This window comes from Sinohyriopsis cumingii, chromosome 17 (genome assembly GCF_028554795.1).
Source record: "Sinohyriopsis cumingii isolate HCF-2022 chromosome 17, ASM2855479v2, whole genome shotgun sequence".
Lineage (NCBI taxonomy): Eukaryota > Metazoa > Mollusca > Bivalvia > Unionida > Unionidae > Sinohyriopsis > Sinohyriopsis cumingii.
Window position 1 is genome coordinate 65,297,330 of NC_142977.1, and position 20,943 is coordinate 65,318,272.

Genomic DNA, 20,943 nt, shown 5'->3' on the forward strand with positions numbered 1-20,943 from the left:
TATTTCTCAAAATCCAGCAATGTTTTTTAAACGTCAAGAATATTTTTAACTTTCTGATCCCGAGTACACACTAATTTAATCTTTATATTAAGGTTTTAATGAGCTATTTATACGAATCGTTCATCCATGCATCTCTCTCTCTCTCTCCACTTAAACAAATTGTAAGAAATAAATAAATATATTTTGTTGTTGATACATTTTTTGCTTATTCCTTCTCTGTAAACGGATATATTTTGATAGTTCAATATGGCGGTTAGACTTTGATTTTCATATGTTTAAGTGCGTCGATCACCACATATAATAATGTATGATCTAATATCTAAGTTACAAGGTTCTTTCTAATTATACAGATTATACACTATGATGATGAATCAGTAAAATAAATAGGGCAGGTACTGGACTTTGATATACCGATTGTGTGCACCTCCACCTCTGGCCGACTATAAATCTAAGTTTTGTAGTAGCTCCTGTCAAACCCGAACGCAACAAGAGGCACCGCTGCTCCGAAATGGAGCTCACGCCAGTTTTCTTCCTCGCCCTTGTGTCGGGATCTTGGGCTGGTAAGTAATATACGATAAATAATATACGCTATTTCCACGCTAATTTATGTTGTTTTTCATTTAGCTAGTTTCTTTCTTTTCTTCGTTAGATGATCCCTGTTTATATGACTGGTAATTGTTTGCTTGGTTCAATAATGAATTTTTCTTCAATTTTAAACACAAAATGTTAGAATTCAAACAACCTTTCAAAGGTTGCAAGCACTGGAATTCCACTTCTTTAATTAATATCGCATGCTATAACTATTATTTAGCCACCTCTATCTAGTTTGTGGGTTTCTTCTTCGATTTGGTGTTTTCCTTTCATATTAGAATATCAAAAGATAACTTTGGAGTTTTATTCTTTTCGGCTTTACAGCACATTTATTTTCATCTTGCCATTAATTCTTTTCTGAATATTTCTCGAGAGACTGTTACAAATCTACTCCTCTTCACACACATAAGAGCACCTTTTTCATCGTCTACTAAAAAACCGGTGCACAATTATGTTAGAATTAAAATTAATAAAGACCAAACACTGTCTAATACATCTAGTGAGTACACCCTTAATTTGGTAACAATCGGATTTTTTGTTGTTGTTTTTATTCAAGAACTAATTTATATAGAAATATACATAAAAACGTGTTTGTTTAATTTAGGCATTGCATTGTTGATTTCGCATGAAGGATATGGGATAACCTGTACCAATGTAAACTTCATGGCTGTAATAACGTAATATAATTTATCTTTATTGCTACAAATTTACTATTCTTAAACTTAAACTTTTCTAATTCTCGGTTTTGATGTAGCGTTTACTCTCCGAAAAGTACCCTAGTCAGAATGATAAGTTTGACATTTCAATAAAAATCATAATTGCCGCGTTAATTATATAATATAAATATATAAATATATAATAATTTAAAGTTTATTTATTTTCAGGTCCTATTACAGAGACAGTATCAAAACAAGACACATGTGCAATGATGTGTACTGGTAAGGTCCAAAGAATCATTTATAGCTTTTGGTTGCTATGTTACCCTTTATGCTATCATAACGTTTCCTTAAACAGAATAGATCAGTCATAAAATGAATTACCTTCGAAAGCAGACATGTTACTACAATACGGTCATCATTGTGCTACTAATAAATTGCCTAGTCAAATATCACAGACTATAATTTGAATGCTGTGAAACAGTGTATATATATCACACGTAAATTTTACAATCTAGATTTTTGTTTTTATTTAGAATCACGGCATTATACAACCTGAATGCTACCTCACATAAGGTAGTTCAAATTCACTTTTATAGGCTCAAGCAAATTCAGCTACAGATCCGGAACGACTTACATATACCAGTATGATGTGGACACAAAAACTGCAGTGATGGGATCATTTGATCACCACTCCGGACTGCGCATGTCTACTAAAGTAATCATTGAAGTCCTCAGCCAATGTGAATTTGTCATGAGGGTAAGAATGGTTCAAACGTTAACAACCATCTTTTCATATTCGTTATATGTTATATACGGTAATCTGAAAAGAAAATCTATTATCAACCAAGCTTAAACAAAAACGAGTTCACAGTAAGCAGATACAGAGCTTCAGTTGCTGCACTTCTACAGAAAACTTTGGCTTTAATATTTAAATTTTGAATGGTATTCTCACAAGTGAAGCAGTAATCATGCGTTCTCACAATTTTAATGTATTATAATAGTATCCCTATACTAATCTTGTTTCTTATCATGTGACTTTCTTACGAGGATCCACTAAATGAAATAATGGAACATTTTATACTGTACATACATTATTCTTCCATGACACACAATAATCGTTAAACCTTAACAAAATACAAATTTCTAAACCTCCTTTGTAAAACTGTCTAGAGAAAATGTAATGATAGAACAATAGACAAATGGTTAATTTATCAACGTGAATCAGTTAATGATTAAGCTAATAATTTTCAGTTTATTTCTTCTGCTCGTTTAATATTGTCTGTTTCAATTGATATAATATACCATGTTCTTTATTGGGCTCTCAACAAAAACATGAAAAATTATTAAAATGCCATGAAATTCTTTTGTAAATGATATCGTTCTTATCTCGATTTACCTGAAAATCTTCTAGCAATAGGATCTTAAAATGAACGAACATGTCACCACCTTCCCCTATCCACCCAAAGTACATTGAATACAAACATGCCCTGAGGCCATAAAACACAGAAACATATATTATCATAAAATCAGATAATTACGAATGCAAAGTCACTTGTAACAGGATCAATAGAAAATCTTTATCGCAACAATCGCTTATAGGGGCCTAATAAGAATACAGTCTCCCAGCTATGTATGAAAGAATCACCCGTACAATCTGTACAAACTAATTAACGTGGATTTCCGATAATTATGTGTGGGTCTTTTATTTTCAGCTCAGTAATGTAGTGCTATCTGAAACCAATCCAAACTCTCCCTTGGAGATGAGGACCATGGGCAGCGAGTTTTCAAGAGCCATGGAACAGAATCCTCTTCGCTTCTCCTTCCAGGATGGACGTGTTGAAGAACTATGCCCCACTGGTGGGGACGCACCTTGGGTACTCAACGTCAAGAGAGGTTTCCTGTCCACCTTCCAAAACAGCATGGAGGACCTTCAGAGGGACCAGAAAGTCAAAGAGGTACCGTTTAACTCGTCTCTCATCAAGCTTGTTCTTCAAGTCATCATTACAGGAAAATATTCGTTTGTGTTGCTAATATCTTTGCTATGCATCAACCAGATAGCAAACATCAACATTCACACTAGTATAATATATAACGTATATTTTTCCAGACTGACGTATCCGGAGTCTGTGACACAGAATACACAGTTGGAGAGGGAGACCGGTATCGCACAATTGTCAAGAAAAGCAAAAATCTGCTCGGATGCCGTAACCGTCAAGGAGCACAGACATCCATCCAGGGAGTCCCCTACACGACTTCCTCGGTAAACCAGGCATATCCTATTTCGTTTTTGTCAAATACAACTTCATAGGGCTACATAACAAATATTAATTTAAATATGTATTTAACATTTCTAGAAATTGAGTAGCCATTAGTACGTTTTTCTTCATTGCCTACGGTGACTCCTTTTACATAATATTACATTTCAAATAACTTTCATACCAAATCACCCATAGATATTTGATTCCTGCAACATCCGGGTAGGTTACCCAAAACACATTCGTATTGCGGTAATGCCTGTCAGTCCCTCCATATGTTTCCCAAGTGTTGGTTTACATACAGACGTAGTTGTGTAATGTCTTTTACTCCTCCTAAATCCTAAACAATGTTAAGCTAGACAAGATAGACATATGAAACATGTGTTTCTGGGTCGATTGTACCATTATTGTTTGATATTTTAATCCCGCCCCAGCAGTGGAACATAGGTGGGTATCAGTGATTTTGTCTAAATGTCAGATACTTCCTGAGTTGTATGCCTCAAATGTCTGGGAATTGTGCTAAATGAACCAAGTGTCAACACGTATCAGACTAGAATCCATGGACAATGCCCTGAGGTATATACCTACCGTCGGGGACTTAGTTTGTTAGAAATTAAAACTGTTCATTTCCCCAACTAAAACAATATATACACATACTGGACCTAGAATGGCAACTTTGATCTTGCCACTGACATTCAACCATGTTAATCTCTATCTCTCGAGACAGAGACCGGTGCCTGTAATTTTGAAACGATTGAGATCCATATACAAATAATACGTATCTAATGACTCGGGATGACAAAAGGAATATATACGATCCACTGCCATGAACCGCTAAATCACTAAATCCCCAATTCATGAAGACAAAGCATAGAAGCTATTGAGATCTCAACATTAAAACTATATATACATACATACACCCACACACAAACTGTGTACATACATCTGGGTGTATTGTTATTTTCAAAAAAGCTCTGTAGCTAGTTTTAGTTTAAAAATTATCAAGATGCACAACCACTAACTATATACATAATTATTAGGTGCGAAACAAAATACACATACTAATTTATATTTTCCTAACGACAGTCCTTACCATTCAGGGGCCTATATAACAGGGTTGATAATCCTGGTCGAGGTCAGAATGGGAAACAAATTAGTTGCGTATGTGACCTTTCCTCGTCGAATACATTCTTTACTTATTCTAATTGGATTTGAAATTATACTTTTCGAAAGGCATACATTAATATCTAGAACAATAATCTGTACACGTGTTCAAGCAGTTTTCCACATCTACAGAGATAGAACGATTACAAGTATTAAATCTGTACCTCTAATGGATGGCTTGTCTGCTGAATTGCAGGACATTCAGTCACTACCAGTTTTGCATGGAACCCACGAATGTGAGCAGGAAATCAACACCCGGACACAAACAATTAAAAGTGTCATTTGCAGGGAGTCCTACAAATTCCTCCCCTTCTCCAGGGAATCCAGTGGAGCTGTTACAAACAGCACGCAGAAACTGACATACGTAGAGGAAAGATCCGGGGTGTCAACACAAAGTAAGTGCTAATTGACACAATAGAAACAATGGATATACATGTTATTACAGACGTCAAGGCGTTAAATTTGCTATGCATTGGAAGGATTCTAATGCATATATTTTCCGTCCGAATATTGCATTTTATTATTTGTGATAAACATAAGCAAAACTCTAAACGAGCAATTATGTCATTACACATTAAGCATTGAATCACAAATTTTACTTGTCTGCAGGACCAATACAAGACCGAGCGACCTTGCTCTTTGAACACGTTAATGATATCGGTGGGTCTGATAAATTCAGGAAGGAAGTGGAAGGGAGATTGATCGATATCTGCCTAAATACCAAATCCGGAGTTCAACCTGAGACACCTCGCCTCTTCGCTGATATTGTCTACTCTATGAGAAAATTGGACGCAACATCAATCAGCCAGGTATATCAGGAAATTCAAAGAGGTTCCATATGTCCAGACAACAAAGAACGACTAAGGTGAGTTACCAATTTAGTCCCTGTTTTCATTTCAAGGTGAAAAAATTAACTTAGCACTGATATGATGTCCCATGAAGTTGATTCCTGCGTGTTATATTCCCTCTCCATGACATTGATTCAAACAATTCTTATTTGACTTCCTGTCTTGCATAAAAGAGACATTTTCTCTCAGTAAATTTTTGGTTCAACATTATCATCTGAACGATTACACAGCATTATCTGACATCACAAGCCAATGGCAATATGCCGTTCTTTTAATATTTTAATCTTTTATTCATCACAGTAAATATTTCCTTGATGCAATTCCTATGGTTGGAACAAGTTCGTCTCTTCAAATGCTTACTAGACTCATTTTGAACAAAGAAGTAACGGGAATTGAGGCAGAGATGTGGATGACTACCCTGGCATTCATCCAGAAGCCAACAAAGGAAATGCTGACCGAAATTAAGGTAGGTTAGACACCGAACAACATAACACCTAAATTATCAACCAAAATATTATATTAATATGCATAACACCTAAATTATCACCCAAAATATTATATTAATATTCATAAATAGTTGCTTCTGGTATTCACTTTCAGACAAGAATTGTAACCACAGTCCATGTTTGTTTTTATAACAATGCATTCTAGATTAAAACGGATGGCGTTTATCCAGACGATAAGTAGCCATGTTCCTAAATTTATGTTGAAAGCATATGATCTCTAATGAATGACTTCATACCTTGATGATAACATTTATGTTTCATGACATTCAATGAACTGCGGCAAACTCAAATTACCAGAGTTAGTTCAGCTTCAACACAGTTTCAATTTCTGGCTGATTATTATTAAGTGATTTAACGCTGTTCAAAAAGGGCCATTTGTGTAGGAATTTGATGCGATAGCGGTATTTGCGATTCATCAATACATGAAATTAGATTTACAACCAATTTTGACTTTCAGATTTACCTATAACGATTCTTGTTACAGATAAATCTGAAGATTAACAGTGGTATCCCTTTTGTTTGAATTTTATCTGAGAGAAAATGTGATTTTTATTCTGAATGTACTGACAAGTGTTATATATATATATATATATATATATATATATATATATATATATATATATATATATATATATATATATATATATATATATATATATATGTTTGCTTTCCAACTATCTTTAGCCTCTTCTGACAATGGAAGATGACAGTGGTAAAGCCATGCTTGCAGTGAGTTCCCTAGTTAATAGCCTCTGTCGCTTCAACGATGACTGCGACAATGATCCAGCGGTAAACGAGATTATTTCAACCCTCGAAAGCAAAATCGGACCTAGCTGTAGGGTCAACGAAGCTACGATGAAAACCGTAAGAAATACAATCATCAAAGCAATTTTTTGGAAATGTTTCAAAATATAGTTCTTCGTTTTTATCCCAAAAAAAATTCTTCTGGTTTCCTCCATCTGCTGGATAACACATTCGCATGTCATCTACATGTTCCCGTATATATTGTATCTTGATATGAAATCCGATGATGTGAACCTTCTTTTTCAAAACTATTCTGGTAAATGCAAATTCGAAAGGGTCTAATAAAGAGATTCTGTTCAAATTTTGATTCTCATTCCGAAAATAATACTATTTTTGCTATTCTTTTGCAAGTTAGAGGTTCTTATGAACAATTCAAATTTCATTCCAGATTCTACTGAGTCTGCGAGCCATTGGAAATGCTGGGCATGCACATAGAGCGATTCCGACCCTAATTAAATGCTTCACGCCGACAACCAATCCTATGGAGATCCGTCTATCTGCAGTTGAGGCCTTCCGTCGCATCTCCTGCAATGCAGATGTATGTTACCAACTCCATCTATATATAGATTATTTTCATAGAAACAGTACAAGTAATATAATTAAACTGGAGAAATCTTTTTCTTAACATCTCGTTATTTTTGTCTATAAGAGGAAAATTGGGACAATCTGGATGTTTCGTGCTCATCTATGAACATTATTTTTCCTAAAGAAAGTTATATACTTCTTTCAGTGGACAGCTATAGAAGCGTTGTACCAAAACAAAGAGGAAGACTCAGAACTGCGCATAGCTGCATATCAATCGCTGATGGAATGCCCATCAACAGACAGACTGGGCATAATCAAGAAGACACTTCAGACTGAGGAAGTCAACCAGGTTGGTTCTTACATATGGTCCCACTTGACCAATCTGATGGAGACCTCTGACCGCCACAAACAGGATATCCGCTCTATCCTGGAAGATGAAGCTCTTCAGAAGGAGTTTGATTTAGACAAAAGGAAGTTCTCCAGAAACTATGAGAAGTCTTTCTTCATTGAGAGGATGAACGCTGGTGCTAAGGTCGAGGGCGACCTCATCTGGTCAAGCAAGTCTTTCATCCCAAGATCTGGGATGGTCAATCTGACGGTCGATCTCTTCGGAAATACTTTAAACCTCCTGCAGCTTGGAGGAAGACTGGAAGGTCTGGAATACTTCATCGAGTCCTATTTTGGACCAAATGGTTATTTCGGTGAAAACCAGCAAGCCGCTGAGACTACTGCTATCAAATCGATCCGACCCGACAAGATCAGCAAAATTGACAGAAGGGTAAGTTTAACATCGTATCAAATTTTGCATCTTTTATCTATTTCAGACACCAAATAAATCAGTAAGTGATTGATTGAACAGAAGCCTTACTGATCAGATCTACGAAATGTATTGTCTGACAAGAGTGTTAGTAAATAGGCATTGAATATTATTTACCTTTTTTTTCCTCTTATATTAATACCACATATGTTCATAAACCATCGGCTCTATATATCACTTAAATTTGCTTCAATATCCAAACAGCTGAAGAGCACATTGGACGAATTGAAGGGATCTATATACATGCGGGTCTTTGGAAATGAATTACGCTACATGAACTTCAATGGGCAACAAACAACTGGTACCGGTCAAGATTTCGACCTTTTTGACATGATCAAGAAGTTTTCCAAAGGTGGCGACTATACCCTGAGCCAAAGCTTCATGTTCCTTGACAGCAGTGTTATCATTCCCACCAGTGCAGGATTCCCTCTAAACTTCACCGTGAATGGCACAGCAACAATCGAACTTAAGGCCAACGGAAAGTTCGAAATCCGAAAATTGTCCTCCGACTTGGAAATAAGCGGCCTTATACAGCCAAGGTAAATTAAGTAGAGCAAGCATATAAATCCGATCTTTGAATAATAACCCCTATCTTGTTCGGATTATTTCATTGATAATTAAAAATGTAATGAATTTCATTTAGTCTTCATCCTCAAACACAAAGTGAAAATGTATTCTCTCAATACCCGTGATCCGTATAATTCGAAGAAATTTACGAAAACACTAATCAATTCACTTATGATGATTTTCAAATGAAATGTACATTTATGAACGACATGCTATAATCATTAACGTTGCAAATAGCACTGAGGCAATTATGAATTTGCTAATGAATTGTTTCTCAAATTCAATTTGCATAGTGGAGCCATCGAACTTTCGAGCACGATGAGTGTTGATGCCTTTGTTACCAAAAGTGGTCTGAAGATGGTGTCTACTCTGCACACAAGCAGTGCCCTTCAAGGAAAGGTTCAGTTGTCTAATGGACGTGTTTTCGTTGCTGAGTTGGATATGCCTCAAGAGAAAATGAACATCATCAGTGTCAAGTAAGATTTCACTTTCAGTACGTATGTTATTTTGCAATATTGACATTGTCATGTTATATCACGACTGAGAAATGGGATCTCTCTTTTGCAAAATGTTTATCTACGGATGCGTGCCATTTCATTCATTAGTTCTTCTCGCCAATTAGTCAGTCATTGCATGTTGATTTAAACTACTTTTACCTCCTTTGCTAGATTTAGTATCAGTTTCACCGTACGTGCATTTTGGGACGATATGCATGCATGCTTAGACAACTAATTTTGTAATCTAGAATTTAACTTTTAATTGTAGTTTCTAAAGCTGCCTGATGGAAACTGAATTTTGAATAATTATCTGATGCTAAAAAAATTCTCATGAAAATTTCGTTACATTCTACACATATTTACCTATATATCATCGCCAAACTTCGTCTGGTGAAATCACTGCTAGTATGCTTCCGGGTTTTATGAGTGACACTCTCCGCCAAAAGCTTAAACTTATTATTGCAAATAACTTGTTGAATGTCCAAATTGAGACATTCATAATGATGATAGCTGTTTATGAAACCATCTAATTGAATGTAAATTACAATGTATTTACAATCTTTCGAGCTAAAGTCAATCGTTTCCTTTTTACTTCACCAGGACTGCATTTTTCTCTGTTCACCGTGATGTAGAGAAGGAGCAGCAGATGATAACCAATAATAGGCAAGCCAGAAGTCTTTGCTCCGGAGCCGATCTGTCAAAGGTCGTTGGTCTAGAACTATGCGGAGAGCTTGAGTTCCCTAATGCTTCCCTGGAGGCAAATGCTCCCTACTTCCCTCTCACTGGACCCGTTAGCATGGGACTGACCCTGTACAAGAGAGATGTACATACTGGGTACAGATTTCAGGCCAAATCAATACATGTAAGTACGGTGAAGCGAACGTAATTGTTTGACTCTTCTAAACCAGGATTTCAGCAACACGGAAATATAGTTGTCCAATTCCAATTAAATCAGTTTAGGTCATGCCATTATTCTAGTCAAAATGTATTATTATTATTATTATTATTATTATTATTATTATTATTATTCGCAAATATAGTGAAATTATAGTCAAAATGGAAGGTTACGTCGTCTACGAATTTCAGATCCAATCTGTAAAGTCTCCTGTTAGTAATATTATAACTTTCTCATCACTGCTTTTATTATTTCAGACAGGAAATGTCAATCTAATACATCTAAGTTTCGACACCCCAAGATCCAAAGTAAATAGAGCTCTGACTGCTGATTTCAGCTTGAACAAGAACGACATGACCCTCGACATGAGCTTTATAACTCCATGGAAAGGCGCTGATTTCAAAGGTAGATCAATCTTTCTTTGAAAACACTTCGATTCAGTTGTTTGCCTCGTGTCTTCCTTCATGTTTATTTCCAGTCACAGGTCCTTGTATTATGCAACTCAGAGGTGAAGTGTTTTGCAGAAAAATTTAATCATTCATACGCGATAATATACGTGTTTATTTCGGATTATGGATAATTTAATATCCTTAGGTGACCTAATTCTCTTTTCATAATTTAATTAGGAGCGATCACCAATGATGAAAACACAAAATCTCTTAATGGAAAATTGGTTTGGGATAACAACATGCGGTACCTGATAAACAGCCGCGTCCAGATCGATCGCAATGGAAATAAAGTGACTTACACCCCATCCCTTGAAATCCGTGTGCCAAACAGAGACACCGTCAGTCTGAATGGCGTCGTAAAATATAACCCATGGACTCTGTTGGACCTTGATCTTGCATTTTCCGGAATCACCATCCGACCATCCAACATAAAGGGTAATTAAATTGTTATTATTGGCAAATATAATTAGCAAAGTTCTTTTATACGTAGAGTACATATTCATGACTTACATAAATTACTGCATACCACATACCAAGAGAAACCATTGTGACTTCAGTATTTACCTGTAATGTTTACTTTCTCGATCTTAGTCACCATTTCAATCTATTTACAAAGCAATATAAATGTATTAAATTTAATTCTAGTCTCTATATTTTGAGTATAAGAGACACATGAAATCCACAGACGCCGTACATTTTGTAGCCCCTTAAATCATAATCAGAGACACCGGTTATTATTCTTTAGCCAACCTTGAGAGTAATTCTGGCATGGCGGGCATAAAAGGTAGCATCAGCGTCGGTAAAGAAGAATATTCCTTGGAAACCCGTATGCAGACAGAACGAAACAAAAAGGATCTGATTTACAGTCCCATTCTCTCTATCCGGACACCAAAAGGAGAGCTTGTTGCATTGGGAGGCTCCGTTTCATACCTAAAGGGGAAGGGATACAACGTCAACTTGGTTCTAGACAAAGCATTTGAGAAACAAGTCGCACTAAAAGGTATGCATTGCTGAAAGGCATTCAGCTCATGCTGACTGAAACGATTGTCTTTTGCTTAGAATTTATATGATTGAAAACTTCCATTGTGCTATTACAGACCGTGTGAAATAAAATCCACAAATTGTATACCGTGTTGCAAGGTCGCCGATATGACTTTGTCATACAGTTAAACCATGTAAGATCTATTGTGCTTAAGGTACCTCCAGCCATATGTTTATTGAATAATGCGACCTGCGTCACGGTATCAGGCACTTAATGCACAAGTACTGAATGTATGTGAAAAATATGCAGTTATGTTTCTAAAAATGTCACGGAGCGGTTGACCCCTGTGAAATGCCTCATAGTTTTAAGATTTTATATGGAAACCATTGTCATGATTCATAGCTAACTCTAAGCAAAATATCAAACATTTACCATCTAATTAACCCGAAAAATGTCGATTTCATAGAATATTGCTTATTCGTTTCAGGAAGGTTTTCAACAGATACTAATAAGAAGGGATCGTCAATAACTGCCAATATTGATGTCAAGTCAAGCCCCCTGGAAATGATCCTCAAAAGCAAATTTGATAAGAAGCCAGAGGGAAGTCTTTCCACTGATATTGACCTAACATATGTCATCAAACAATACACACGTAATAACATCAAATTTGTGTCCAAAATCATCAACATGAGTACAAAGACGCTGACTAAGGCACGAACTACAGCGTAAGTATGAACATTCAAGAAGGAAACCCTAATAAATTATCTTTATGCACTCTCTCCATTCGATATATTTTTTACTAAAAAGCAAATGAATAATTTGTGATAAAACTTTAACTCTCAGAGTATTTGCAATAATGTATCGAAAATAATAATTGATAAACAGTCCATTCATATGAAGTCCACCAGATTCAGGATAGTTTTCATATTGCCTCAGCATTTCAATCTCACATACGCCAATGTACACTGGCTGAACATTTTTGTTTTATGTCTTATTCATTATTTCCTTCTTTTTTTTTGTTTCTTAGAAACCTGAATGTCAAGAAAAATCCAGAACTGAACTTCAAGGCTTTAGTTGAAATGAACCACAACTATAAGCATAGTGAATTCGATGCAGATATAAATTACGGTCCAGACTTCAAGGATCCAAACCGAAGTATTGAGATGTCTGCTCAACTGAACCACGATATCAAAGGCTGGGCAAGCGCATCAGCAGATGTCAGTTTAAATTTCAAACACGTTGGGCAGGTCTGTTCATTTAGGAAAACAATCACTTTAAGCTACCTCTTACCTTCCTTACTATTTTTAAGTATTCATATTCCGACATTGTTAGTATGAAGTAAATGCTATCTAATTCATGAGTGGTTAAAATACAATAACTTGCTCAGTGGTCAATTTGTGGTTCTTCGCAAAGATACATGCAATCAAGGAATAGGAGCAACAAAAGCTATCAAGGAATTCGTAAGGTATTGTAATACAGATTTCGCAAGTGACGTACTCATATTACCAAACCACCTTTGACATCTTCGCATGAATAATGTTTTCAGTTAGGGTTAGTTTAGTTATATCAAAAACTTTTGATACGACAAAAATAACGTACAATTTGCATGGAAACCGTAACATTCATCAATGCGTAACTTTTCAAATATGTTACATCAATCGCTCAGTCTCTTTATGCATGTAATTGAAGTCAGTGTTATCTAGATATTTACTCATTAAATAATCTGTTACAGGGACTTAATTACCTCCTGAAAGGCAGCCACAAACACGACAGGCGTGATTTGGACTCGAGTGTGTACCTTCGAAGGGGAAAATCAACTATCGAAAGTAGCCTGCGCCTCAGCGACAAGACAAAAGACTTGATGAGCGTAACAGGTGAATTTGCATTGTCAATTCCTGGAACAGATCTGAAGCTTACAAACACCCTAACGCAGCCAGATAAATCAACCTATACCAACGACATGAATATCGATCTGGGTAAGACGTCCAAAAACAGCATTATTACGACTGTGCGACAACCTGATGACAAATCCATGCAAATATCGTCAGACGTCCAAATCAATGGAATGCAACCAGTGAAAGTTAGCGGTGAATATAATCTGAATCAAGGAGACCAACGAGTACAACTGGAGATGACAAAAGATCAATTGAAATATATTGTAAAGGTTACAGGACAAACAAGTCCACAGTATAGCATAGTAATGGACATGCAGTACCCAACTCGACACGTTATTGCAACTCTTGACGGATTACGCATGGGGGATTCCTACAATGGCAGCTTCGATTTGAAATGGGACGTTGACAGAGACGATAGTCGTTCAATTACATTGATTGGGAAAGGCCGTTTCACATCGATCAAAGGGTTTGAAGGCTCACTGACAACGAGATATCCATCCAGAGAGCTCATACTCAATGTGCGACATCTTGCTGACAACAAATACATCTCAAGCATAGACTTCCAGTGGGAGCCAAAGAAAGTGGTATCTCTCCAAGGAAGTTTAACTCAGCGTACTGCAGCAAAGAAATATCAGCTTGTCGGAGCTATTGGATTCTCCAGCCCCTTCAAAGGATATCGTGATGTATCACTGAAAGTGGGCCATAAAAGCGACCCATCCCAGATCACTTCTGATATAGACTTTGCCTGGAACCCGTCAAACAAGATCTCAACAACCATGTCACTAAAAGTTCCAGTGTCCGCTAAAAACATTGATGTAAATATCTTTGCCAAGACACCATTTGATGGATTCCAACAGATCAAGGCTAGTCTGGTACATTCCTTCAGCAATTCCTCGCAGACTAGTGCCCAGGTCTCCTGGGATAAAGAATTTGTCCAAGCCGATCTATCTCTCATCAGTAATGGGGACACTTCCAGTCGAGACTTGAAGGGACAAGTGGATGTCAAAACATCATCAAAATACTTCAAGATAATATCTCTCTCAGCTACACACAAAGACGATGGCCGGGCATATGATGATTCCTTGAGGTTGAATTGGAACAAAGATTCCTATGGTTTGGATAGTTCAATGATCCATGAGTGGCAAGGATGGTCCATCCAGAACAATGGCAAAATAAATCTTATTTTGCCATCTTTAAATCTAGAGACCACGTGGGCTCATTCTAACACACCGTCATCAACATCATCGTCTCTTACTAGTACCTGGGGTAAAAGGAAAATATACATCAATTTCAATGGAAAACAAGCGATGTCCTTCCCAAGAGGAACGGCCTCTGCAACGCTAGAGATACAGACTCCTTTTGATCCTATCACGGATCTTTCACTGAAGATGACACATGAGCATAACTCGGGAAGTATCACCTCTAATCTTGTTGTAATGAATCAAAGGTCACGTGTCCTCTATATTGATGTGAACCACCAGTGTGGAAACGGACAAATTACGTCTGCCTTCCAGTTTTCCAATCCAAGGTTAGGTGCCTCACAACTGAATATTGACACACAATACAAAAGTTATCCTGTCAACCTACATGGTGTTCTAGTAATAGCTTCAAATAGCATCATATCCCTCGATGTTTCCATCAATAACAATGGCTATACGTCGCTTGAACTGAAAACACCTATTAGCGGGTACGAAAAGGTATCACTGCAGACCAGCGTGAAATCGGAAAACCAGGAAAACGTGTTCGCTGGAGCTTTATCGTTTAGCTCGAACAATAAATTCACAGCAGAAACACGGTACCGATTTGACTCTATCAAGAGATTTAACATGGTCATCAAAACACCCTATTCATCTCTTCAAAGTGTTCAAATTGATGTCAGAGGGCAAGGATACATTTCATCATTTTCTGCAGATGCTAGCGTTGAGATACTCCCTGTTCTTAACAGGGTTTCACTTTCGGGTAGATTGAATACTCTGAATGGACTGTCATGCAAACTTAGACTCGACACACCTTTCCGTCAACTTCCATACCTTCAGATAACAGCTAATACTGAAAAACCAGGGGAAATGAGAACATCGGTGTTGGAGATAGAATACATGCCAAGGAAAGTTTTGAAACTGGAGTCTGTCTACAACCTGAGTGATCTGCGGAAATTTCAAGGAACATTCACATTGACGACGCCATTTGTAGGATTTGATTACTCCAATTTCAATTTCACACATGAGGGCGAACAAAATAGAAAATACAACCTGGCTATAAATTTTGATACACTCTCAGACTTTAAAGCAGAAATCCTTCTTCAAACACCAATAGATGGCTTTGAACAATCATCAATTTCTCTCGTGCATACAGGCTCCCTAGGAGATTTTGTAAGTCGTGCAGAGGTGTCCTATGGACGAGACAAGAAATATAGCGCTGAGGCAAAGATTAACATGAATCCTTCCACAAATATTGAACTGACTTTATTAACTCCGCTACAGGACTACAGGGTGTCTCAAATATTATTCACAAACAGCGGGGACAGGTCTGATCTCAAATCACATGCTGAAATTCTCATCAGTGAAGATAAATCCACATTGGATTTTACATTATCCTCCAGAGGAAATGTCATGACTAGCCTTGTCATTACAAGTGCATATTTTGCCCCCGTCAAGGCTTCTTTCTCACACCAAGGACCCATGACTAATTTTAATACCAGGATGCAAGCTGAGTATGGACGGCAGAGCATCTTTGTCCAAGCCAAACTGAACGCTGCTTCTGGTGTGACTGGAACATTGATGCTGAGAACACCATTCAGGCGCTTTGAGAATCATCAACTGACGTTTAGCTATGATGGAACACCCACCAATTTCCAGTCCTCAGCAAAATACGTCTTTAATGCTGAGAGTGTTTCAATCGACCTCTCTATTGCAAATGAGCCAGCCACAACTGGTACTGTGACAATCAAAAGTCCATGGTTTAAGCCAATCCTTACGTCCTTTACATTGGAAAGGACACAGAAGAACATCCACGTCGCTGCACTAGTAAACTACGACAAAAAGAAAATACAAGCAGATGCTAGGCTAGACGTTGAAGACAATATCCATGCAAGTGCTTCCCTTACAACTCCATTTGAGGGGCTGGAAGAACTTACCGCAACATTTGATCATTCGGGATCTCTGAAAAACTTTAGATGCCGAGGCGAGCTTGGACGACCTGATGAAAGAATAGAAATCAGCGCTAACTTTGACGCGACCAGAGATTTAAGTGGTTCTTTCTCATTTTCGAGTCCCATTTCTGGCTATGAAAACATCGGAGTTTCCTTCAAACATGTCGGTGGAGTGGACAACTTTAATAGCGAAGCTACTATTATTGTAAATAGAGACAGCATTGAAGGACGATCATCCTTTAATATAAGACCTGCTTATTTGGATACCTCTGTTTCCATAATTTCGACTTTCTCATCTGTACCGAGACTTCAGTTCCGCTTGAAGCATAGTGGATATCCCAGCGACATGATCAGCCATGTGGAAGCAATGATAAATAATGACAAACATGAAGCTGATATCACATTTAATATGAATAAAGGAATAACGGGAATTATCACTGTGAGGTGCCCCTTCATTAATGACATTGATCTTATTATGAACCACGCAGGTGACCTGACTAACTTCAGAAGTCATTTAGACATTACTCTTGCTGGTGTTAAGAAGGTGGACATGAATGCAGCATTGAGCACAGGGCAAGAAATAACTGGTGATCTATCTATTGATTTGCCAATTCGAGACTTCAGAACTTCTCGTGTGTCCTTCAAGCATGCAAAGAGTTCAACAGAGATGAGAAGCCATTTTGAAATCCTTGTAATGAATAAGGAAACTGTAGGAGATATCGCTGTAACAATCTCTCCGAATATAGAAGGGAGTGTTTCGCTAAAGAATCCATTCACCGAGGACATAGCATCATCATTTAAATTCACTGGCAACAGCAAGAAATTCGATTCAAGAGCTGAATTATTGTATGGAGCAGTCCAACAGTTAAATATTGGTGCTTCGATGGCTGTAGCTCAGAGACTTACTGGCAAGCTTTCTGTGCAGTCGGTTTTCTTTAATCCAGTGGAAGTTTCTTTAGAGCATGAAGGTCAACTATCTAACTTTCAATCTGGTCTACAGATGTCCTACGGAAATAATCGACTGACCGGTAAAGTCTCCTGCACAACCAATCCAAACATTGAGGTCGACATTACCATCACAACACCTTTCACAGGGTATGAAAGAATTAAAGCTGCTACTAACTACCGTGGTAAAATTTCCAATTTCAACAGCCACGCAGAAATTAGCGTCGGAAATAATAAACATGAAATGGACATCACCTTCACGACAGAGCCGAGACTTCGTGGATGGATGAGCGTAAAATCCCCATACTTCAGTGATATTGAAGCCAACATAGACCACGCAGGTGAAATAACCAACTTCATGACCAATGCTGGATTGACCTACGGTACCAATACTCCTGTTTTGTTACGGAGCAGTTTTGATACCAGTACAAAGATTGACTTCATGTTCACTCTGAGAGTTCCTTTTGTGCAAGACATAAATGTAGCCATCGAGAAAAACGGAGACCTATCTGATTTATCTTCTCACGGAGAAATATCTGTTGGTGACAGAAAAATAGAGGCTGATATTTCATTCAACAGAAAGGATAAGTTGGCTGGAAGTCTATCGCTTCGATCAACAATGTTCAAACCCTTCCAAGCATCCTTTGAACATGCAGGAGGACTTTCCTCTTTTAAATGTCACGCGGACGCAGGCTTTGGCATGGAAAAGACAGAAGTTGATGTAACATTTGATACCGACGAAAATATCGAGGGCAGTCTAAGCATTACCTCCACACGTTTTGAAACAATTAGTGTCACTTTCACGCACTCTGGACCTCTCAATGCATTCAGAAGCCATGCTGAATCATCTTTTGGAGATAACAAAGTTGAGAGTGATATTCAATTCAGCTGGAGCAAAATTGTAGAAGGACGCTTGTCTCTCCAGTCACCATGGTTTAGTCCAATGAAGGCCTCTTTCGAACACAGTGGATCTGTATCAAACTTCAAAAGCCATGCTGAGGTTACCTTGGGGTCAAAGAAAACATCCGGCGACGTGAGTCTGAACTTGATTGGAAAAATAAGCGGAAGTCTGTCGGTTCAGTCACCAGGTTTCGACAATGTCATTGCTACCCTTGAATACAATGGTGACATTTCTAATATGAGATCGGAGGCATCACTGTCCATTGGAAACAGAAGGTTTAGTGCAATGACTGTGTTCGCTACTCGGCCAAATTTCGACCTTGAAGTAGTTGTAGCAACTCCAATGCAAGGTTATGAGAGAACAAGCATCGTTATTCGCCATGACGGGTATCTGACAAACTTTAAATGCCACGCAGAATGTTTCATTGGAAACAAGAGAAGCGAAGGTGATTTAATTTTCAAAGTACAACCAAAATTGGAAGGGAGCATTGTAGTGAAGACTCCATTTTTCCAGGACACCAGCATCAGATTTGATGCTGCAACCAGTTCAGCAAGCCTTGAAGCTCACGCTACTGTGCTCTACGGTGGAGAGAGAATGTTTCATCTTGATGCTAACTACCAAGCAGACAACGTCATCATCGCAAACATCGAGATGACAACGCCTTTACAAGGCATTCGACAACTAGGGGGCAACTTTAATTTTGATGGAAATCTGAGGCGGTTCCAGACATCGCTTGAATTTAGAAAGGAAAACGAAAAACTGCTTTCCACTAGAGCCATGTTCGAAAATGATAATAAATTGAGCGGACAACTAAGCTTCCTTACGCCTGTCACCTCGCTACTCACTGGAAATTTTAACCACAATGGACACTTGTCAGACTTCAAATCAGACTTCGATTTCAACTATGGAGAGAAGAGAATGTATGCAAACGTAATGTTCAGAGCCTCGCCAACGGAAGGATCCATAGAAATCAAAGCTCCATTCATGAGCGATACATCGGGGTCTTTTAGACTCGATGGTCAGCCATCCAATTTTAAGGTCCATGTTGACGTAAAGGCTTTGGGAGAAACAGGTGCTACTGACATATCTTTCACCACTGATAACGGTATTACTGGGAACGTCAAACTGCAAAGCTCAATTCCATGTCTTGACAATATAGAAGGGTCATTCAGCCATACGATGGGTTATAAAAACATTGAATCCAAAGCTAAACTACAATACTCTCCCGGAAAAGCCTATGAAATAAATGGAAGGGTTAGTTGGAGAAGGATTCTTGAGGGAAACATCATAATCAAAAGCCCAATCGTCAACTGGGAACAGACCAGCATATCATTCAGACACCAGGGTAGCTTTCCGAACATTCAGACCCATGCGGAAATGATTCAGTCTCGGCAGAAATTCGAAATCGATGCCACTCTTGCCTTTGACCAGTCATCTGTAGGTGCAATTTCCATCAAAACGCCCATTGCTGACTTTGAAAACATAGGATTCAGTTTCAGAAGGGTCGGAGATCTCTCCAACCTCGTAGCAGAAGCAAAGGTCACCTATGCTTCACAAAAGACAATTTCAGGGTCATACAATCACAACATTATCGGAAACAAACTGCAGACAAAAGCAGTCTTTTCAACCCCATACACCGAGGACCTCACGCTCAGCTATAATCAAGATGGCGATTTTAACAACTTTGTCTCTACTCTTGAAGCCTACATGGGTAGCATGAATGGACTTTCAACAGAGCTGCTATTCAAAAACAGTCTCCAGACCATCGATTTTACATCTACGGCCACAATTATCCTCGAAGGGACGAGCAAATCCTCTCGACTGGCTTTGCATCACGAAGGACCGTTCAGTAACTTTAAAACCACTGCCTCGGCAAATTTTATCGGTAAGGAAGCAAAAGTCGAGGCCACACTAAAAAGTGATTCCACAATTCAAGGTTCAATATCGATTCAAACTCCTCTTGAAAACTTTAGGGACATTGGAATGTCCTTCGAGCATTCATGGAATCTTGGAAAAATCTCAACTCGTGGTTCCATCAAGTATGACGTGAGTAAAACGATCGGAGGGGACTTCAGCTATTACGGATATAATTGGCAGCAACTTCGGACGTCTCTCGAGGTAAGAACACCTTTTTCTGGTTACGAGTTCAACAAAGTATCATACGAGCACAACGGAAATAGAAACGGCTTCAGATGTAATGCTCAGATTGAGTGCGCACGCCAAAGCATAACAGCGCTGATTCAGGCCTCCAAGGTCCCAATGAATTTTGGGCTTGATGTAAAAACCTCGTTCCCAGGATATGAGGAGTTGGGCATGAAAGGTAAACTAGAATCTAGAACTGGAATGTATTCTGGTGAAGCCAAAGTCTCTTTGAGCAGAAATAGTGCCATATCACTATCTGGAAGCGTTGATCTGACTGTGACACCCATGACTGGCAAATTACAGTTAACTACACCATTCCAAGGATTTGAAACCATGGAAGCCAGAGTCAGCCA

The 20,943-nt window shown here is 38.1% G+C and overlaps 1 protein-coding gene across 1 annotated transcript in view; it reads left to right on the forward strand.

The window, feature by feature from the left end:
• Window positions 1-463: 463 nt before the first annotated feature.
• LOC149779127 (uncharacterized) overlaps window positions 464-20,943 on the forward strand; it is a 21,189-nt gene continuing 709 nt past the window's right edge. Inside the window, exons 1-20 of the mRNA XM_089938400.1 lie at window positions 464-560; window positions 1,476-1,529; window positions 1,847-2,007; window positions 2,963-3,205; window positions 3,358-3,510; window positions 4,866-5,064; window positions 5,279-5,534; window positions 5,818-5,983; window positions 6,708-6,887; window positions 7,216-7,365; window positions 7,558-8,130; window positions 8,374-8,708; window positions 9,030-9,212; window positions 9,834-10,095; window positions 10,386-10,533; window positions 10,755-11,012; window positions 11,323-11,577; window positions 12,047-12,284; window positions 12,587-12,806; window positions 13,292-20,939. Coding sequence (XP_089794526.1) covers window positions 509-560; window positions 1,476-1,529; window positions 1,847-2,007; window positions 2,963-3,205; window positions 3,358-3,510; window positions 4,866-5,064; window positions 5,279-5,534; window positions 5,818-5,983; window positions 6,708-6,887; window positions 7,216-7,365; window positions 7,558-8,130; window positions 8,374-8,708; window positions 9,030-9,212; window positions 9,834-10,095; window positions 10,386-10,533; window positions 10,755-11,012; window positions 11,323-11,577; window positions 12,047-12,284; window positions 12,587-12,806; window positions 13,292-20,939 — 11,734 coding nt within the window. The 5' untranslated portion in view covers window positions 464-508. The remainder of the gene's footprint in view (window positions 561-1,475; window positions 1,530-1,846; window positions 2,008-2,962; window positions 3,206-3,357; window positions 3,511-4,865; window positions 5,065-5,278; window positions 5,535-5,817; window positions 5,984-6,707; window positions 6,888-7,215; window positions 7,366-7,557; window positions 8,131-8,373; window positions 8,709-9,029; window positions 9,213-9,833; window positions 10,096-10,385; window positions 10,534-10,754; window positions 11,013-11,322; window positions 11,578-12,046; window positions 12,285-12,586; window positions 12,807-13,291; window positions 20,940-20,943) is intronic.